This window comes from Schistocerca nitens, chromosome 2 (genome assembly GCF_023898315.1).
Source record: "Schistocerca nitens isolate TAMUIC-IGC-003100 chromosome 2, iqSchNite1.1, whole genome shotgun sequence".
NCBI lineage: Eukaryota > Metazoa > Arthropoda > Insecta > Orthoptera > Acrididae > Schistocerca > Schistocerca nitens.
In genome coordinates this window covers 1154744905-1154750590 of record NC_064615.1, presented here as the reverse complement: position 1 = coordinate 1154750590, position 5686 = coordinate 1154744905, and the positions used below count along the sequence as shown (strand labels likewise).

Sequence of the window (5686 nt, the reverse complement as noted above, 5' to 3'; positions counted from 1 at the left end):
AATTGTTGATGCGCTTAGTAGCTAACAGCATTGAGACAGTTTCTGTATAAGTTTGTGGTTTTTGTAAAACTGTGTGGGGTGATTTTGGACAATGCCAAGAACGTACAAGAGCAGGAGAGGTTCTACAATATAGTGTAATTATGACCAGGAACTTTTATATAAAGCTGTTTCTGATATTCAGAGTGGTAAATTATCATACAGAAAAACGTGTGATTTTTATGGTATACCTAAATCAACCCTACAAACTAAAGTGCAGAAAGCACATCTGAAAAAAAATGGGAAGACAGACAGTGCTAAATAAACAAGAAGCGGTAGAAATGCCGCGGCGGCAGAAATGCCGCGGCGGCAGAAATGCCGCGGCGGCAGAAATGCCGCGGCGGCAGAAATGCCGGCGCAGAAGAAATGCCGGCGCAGAAGAAATGCCGGCGCAGAAGAAATGCCGGCGCAGAAGAAATGCCGGCGCAGAAGAAATGCCGGCGCAGAAGAAATGCCGGCGCAGAAGAAATGCCGGCGCAGAAGAAATGCCGGCGCAGAAGAAATGCCGGCGCAGAAGAAATGCCGGCGCAGAAGAAATGCCGGCGCAGAAGAAATGCCGGCGCAGAAGAAATGCCGGCGCAGAAGAAATGCCGGCGCAGAAGAAATGCCGGCGCAGAAGAAATGCCGGCGCAGAAGAAATGCCGGCGCAGAAGAAATGCCGGCGCAGAAGAAATGCCGGCGCAGAAGAAATGCCGGCGCAGAAGAAATGCCGGCGCAGAAGAAATGCCGGCGCAGAAGAAATGCCGGCGCAGAAGAAATGCCGACGCAGAAGAAATGCCGACGCATAAGGAATGCCGAAGCATAAGGAATGCCGAAGCAGAAGGAATGCCGAAGCAGAAGGAATGCCGAAGCAGAAGGAATGCCGAAGCAGAAGGAATGCCGAAGCAGAAGGAATGCCGAAGCAGAAGGAATGCCGAAGCAGAAGGAATGCCGAAGCAGAAGGAATGCCGAAGCAGAAGGAATGCCGAAGCAGAAGGAATGCCGAAGCAGAAGGAATGCCGAAGCAGAAGGAATGCCGAAGCAGAAGGAATGCCGAAGCAGAAGGAATGCCGAAGCAGAAGGAATGCCGAAGCAGAAGGAATGCCGAAGCAGAAGGAATGCCGAAGCAGAAGGAATGCCGAAGCAGAAGGAATGCCGAAGCAGAAGGAATGCCGAAGCAGAAGGAATGCCGAAGCAGAAGGAATGCCGAAGCAGAAGGAATGCCGAAGCAGAAGGAATGCCGAAGCAGAAGGAATGCCGAAGCAGAAGGAATGCCGAAGCAGAAGGAATGCCGAAGCAGAAGGAATGCCGAAGCAGAAGGAATGCCGAAGCAGAAGGAATGCCGAAGCAGAAGAAATGCCGAAGCAGAAGAAATGCCGAAGCAGAAGAAATGCCGAAGCAGAAGAAATGCCGAAGCAGAAGAAATGCCGAAGCAGAAGAAATGCCGAAGCAGAAGAAATGCCGAAGCAGAAGAAATGCCGAAGCAGAAGAAATGCCGAAGCAGAAGAAATGCCGAAGCAGAAGAAATGCCGAAGCAGAAGAAATGCCGAAGCAGAAGAAATGCCGAAGCAGAAGAAATGCCGAAGCAGAAGAAATGTTGAAGCAGAAGAAATGTTGAAGCAGAAGAAATGTTGAAGCAGAAGAAATGTTGAAGCAGAAGAAATGTTGAAGCAGAAGAAATGTTGAAGCAGAAGAAATGTTGAAGCAGAAGAAATGTTGAAGCAGAAGAAATGTTGAAGCAGAAGAAATGTTGAAGCAGAAGAAATGTTGAAGAAAGTCAACTTGAGGGCTGCACATTGAGGATTTCCCTTCACTAAATTGGATATTAGATATTTAGTTAAAGGCTACCTTGATAAATCTGGCCGAAAAGAGAAGAAATTTCATAATAATTTGCCAGGAGAAGAGTGGGTGCATTTATTCCTCAAATGACAGTCAGAATATCTTTCCATTCACTCAAGCAAAAATATTAAACGAGCTTGTGCAGAACTTATCTGTAATATATAAAATTCATTATATCATTCCATAACACTTATTCTTAACAATGTGTAAAATGTCAAAAAAAAAACAAACAAAAAGCATGCAGAATTTTAAAAAAAGGCAGTAACTGTCCGAATTCAACCTCTATATATTGTAACTTCGGACAGAAATTTAAAAAACACATGTGTCCGATATCACACCAATCCATGGTGTGACTTCAGACACTTTAACTGCCTCAGATAAATATACCTACACATACACTTTCTGGTTCTGGGATATTTTATTCATTACACATAGAACCTACCACATCCATAACTATCAATTTAATCTAACAATATATACAAAAGTTACAATCAAAATAAAGACAAAACCATCCGAAATCACATCATTTGATGGTACTGTAATAAATGAAAGTGCTTGACACAGAGACACAGGAGCACTAAACACTGAAGGACTTACCTTGTTATGTAATGGTAATAAACCCCACGACAATGTTAATCAAATTGCGAGCAAACAGTCTCTGTAAATGCAGAGGCTGTGGTGGTCAAATAGTGACAGTATCAGAGTGGATTATTGAATGAAATATAACAAATGAAGATACAGTGCCAAAGGTGAATATGGATTTAGAAAGCAGGTTTGTTTACCAAGATCAGTAGTTAAATGGTTTAACTATAACAGACATAAGCTTGAGAGCTAGGAAATGAAATCCTTTGTCAGTAAATGGCTGCTTTTAATGTCCTTTCATGAAGCTGTACCTCCAATTGGAGATGTGGATGTTAAAGTGAAGTGATTGTAATTGTATTTTTGTTTGTCTGTTGACACTGATAACTTCGTCAACATTCATTTTTGTTTCTTGTTTGTTTTGTTTTAGGGAAAAAGAAAAAACAATTGGGTTCATACGCACCCAAGTCGAAACTATAAAACACAGACACAGAGATGAGGGAAGCAACTGCATCAGTCCCAATGGACAATAGGAGACAGCTAAAAAAGGCACGTGGTACAAGGTCTAAAAAACAGCATACAAAAATGGAGGTCTAAAACTAAAAATTAAATGGCCATAGCCATGTTGCTTCAGTAGATAAAAAGTAAAATGCAGTCGACCACCCATATGCCATTCACTAAAATGGCTGATAAATCAGACAACAAACTCAAGCTGGAATGTCAATTGGTAAAAAAAAGGGCATTCCAGCAGGTGGTGGTGGACAGTCAAAATTTGGGTGCAATGTGTACAAAATGGTGGAGCAGCACCGCAGAGCAAGTAAGGATGGCTAAAAAGGCAGTGCCCAATATGCAGCTGAGTTAAAATAATTTCCTCCCACTGAGAGGGCCAAGAGGAGGTTGTCCAAGGTGCTGGGAGAGGCTTAATAAGCCTAGGGTTATTCCTGTGAAGGGAGGAACATTGCTGATGCCAAATGGGTACCATCTCCTGACAGACGGCAATGAAGAGATCATCGGAGAGAATAGAGGTACTCGCGGGCTGAGGTACAAGGTTGGTTGGTTGGTTGGTTTAGGGACAGGAGAAGGGACCAAACTATGAGGTCATGGGTTCCTTGGTCCTAATAAAACAATGCCACAAGTGTGAGAATAAAGCAGGCGATACTTATAACAAAAAACAGAAAGGAAGGAAAAGCCACAAGAATGAAGGGAAGGCAACAAACACTAAAAGGAACAAAAGAGGACAAGAAAACAACAGAGAGATGCTAGAAACAGAAGAGAGTAAAACATGAAAGCAGATTATAGTGACTGGCCAACCAGGAGAGTAAGAAGGGAAAGCCATCCAGTCTGCAATACATTAAAACCTCCACCCTAAAAGCACTAGAGTGGAGGACACAGAGGGACAAAGGACATGCGCTAAAACCTAGATAGTAGTATAAAACCCACACTCATGGATAAAATGTAAAACTAAAGCTGCTCTGGAGGCATTGTCTCCAAACACCAAAGGCAGGGTGCTGGGAAAGTTAGAAGTCTGCTGCAGAGCGGCTAAAAATGGGCAGTCCAGCAAGACATGGACGACTGTCATTTGGGAGCCATAGCGACACTGAGGTGGGCCCTCGTGACGGAGTAAGTAACCGTGTGTTAGCCACATATGGCCAATGCGGAGCCGGCAGAGGACAACTGATTCCCCCAGAGAGGCCTGCATGAAAGACTTCCACACATTCATAGTCTCCTTAATAACATGCAGTTTGCTGTGCATGCTGTTACGCCATTGTATCTCCAAAAGCTGGAAAACCCTGCCCTGTGGTGTAAAACAGAACGCAGATCACCTTTTAGATTAGATTAGATTAGTACTTGTTCCATAGATCATGAATACGACACTTTGTAATGATGTAGAGTGTGTCAGGTTAATAAAAGGTGTTTATACAAGATATTACATTAGACAAAATATTACGACACTCAATAATATTTTTTTTTCTTTTTTTTGTGGAGGTTTGGAAATTCCCCACTTACTGCATCCAAAAATTCATCTAATGAGTAGAAGGAGTTGCCATTAAGAAATTCTTTTAATTTCCTTTTAAATGCTAAATGGCTATCCATCAGACTTTTGATGCTATTAGGTAAGTGACCAAAGACTTTTGTGGCAGCATAATTTACCCCCTTCTCAGCCAAAGTTGGATTTAACCTTGAGTAGTGAAGATCATCCTTTCTACTAGTGTTGTAGCCATGTACACTGCTATTACTTTTGAATTCGTTCGGATTGTTAATAACAATTTTTAAAAGTGAATATATATATTGTAAGGCTATAGTGAAGATTTCTCGCTCTTTAAGTAAGTGTCTGCAGGATGATCTTGGATGAGCTGCAGCAATTATTCTGATTACACGCTTTTGTGCAATGAACACTCTTTTACTCAATGATGAGTTACCCCAGAATATGATGCCATACGAAAGCAGAGAATGAAAACAGGCATGGTAAGCTAAATCACTCAGATGTATACCACCAAAATTTGCAATGACCCTAATAGCATAAGCAGCTGAACTCAAACATTTCAGCAGATCCTCAGTGTGTTTTTTCCAGTTCAACCCCTCAACAATGCATACACCTAGAAATTTTGAATATTCTACCTCAGCTACCGATTTCTGATAGAAGTCTATATTTATTAATGGGCGTCATTCCATTTGCTGTGAAAAACTGTATATACTGTGTTTTGTCAAAGTTTAATGAGAGCCCATTTGCAGAGAACCACTTAATGATTTTCTGAAAAACATCGTTTACAATTTCACCAGTTAATTCTTGTCTGTTGGGTGTGACAGCTATATTTTTATCATCGACAAAAAGTACCAGCTTTGTATCTTCATGAATACAGAATGGCAAGTCATTAATATATATTAAGAACAGCTGAGAACCCAAGACCGAACCTTGCTGTACCCCATTCTTGATTGTTCTCCAGAAGCAGTTTCCACATCGCCTGTTCGGCAAGTCTTTTGGCAAGTTTGTTGCTGGGGATTCTTACGTGTCCTGGGATCCACACAAACACCACAGAATGGTGGGACTGTTCCATGGCATAGACGAACTCCTGAATGGACGCTACCAGAGGGTGGTGAGGGTAGCACTGGTCAATACCTTTTAGGCTGATCAACGAGTCTGTATGCAGGAGAAATGACTGACCAGGGCATGACCGGATGTACTCAAGAGCTCGAGATACGGCCGCCAGCTCTGCAGTGAAAACAGTGCTGCCAACTGGCAAGGAGTGCTGCT

At 42.5% G+C, this 5686-nt stretch overlaps 1 protein-coding gene across 1 annotated transcript; it reads left to right on the top strand.

Moving 5' to 3' along the window:
• Positions 1-351: 351 nt before the first annotated feature.
• LOC126235606 (fibrous sheath CABYR-binding protein-like) lies at positions 352-1650 on the top strand. The gene has a single exon (XM_049944317.1). It carries the CDS (start codon positions 352-354, stop codon positions 1648-1650), a length of 1299 nt encoding a protein of 432 aa, XP_049800274.1.
• The last annotated feature ends 4036 nt before the right edge of the window (positions 1651-5686 follow it).

Coding starts and splice junctions, on each gene's coding strand:
- LOC126235606 (XM_049944317.1), top strand. CDS start 352: ATGCCGCGGCGGCAGAAATGCCGCGGCGGCAGAAATGCCGGCGCAGAA.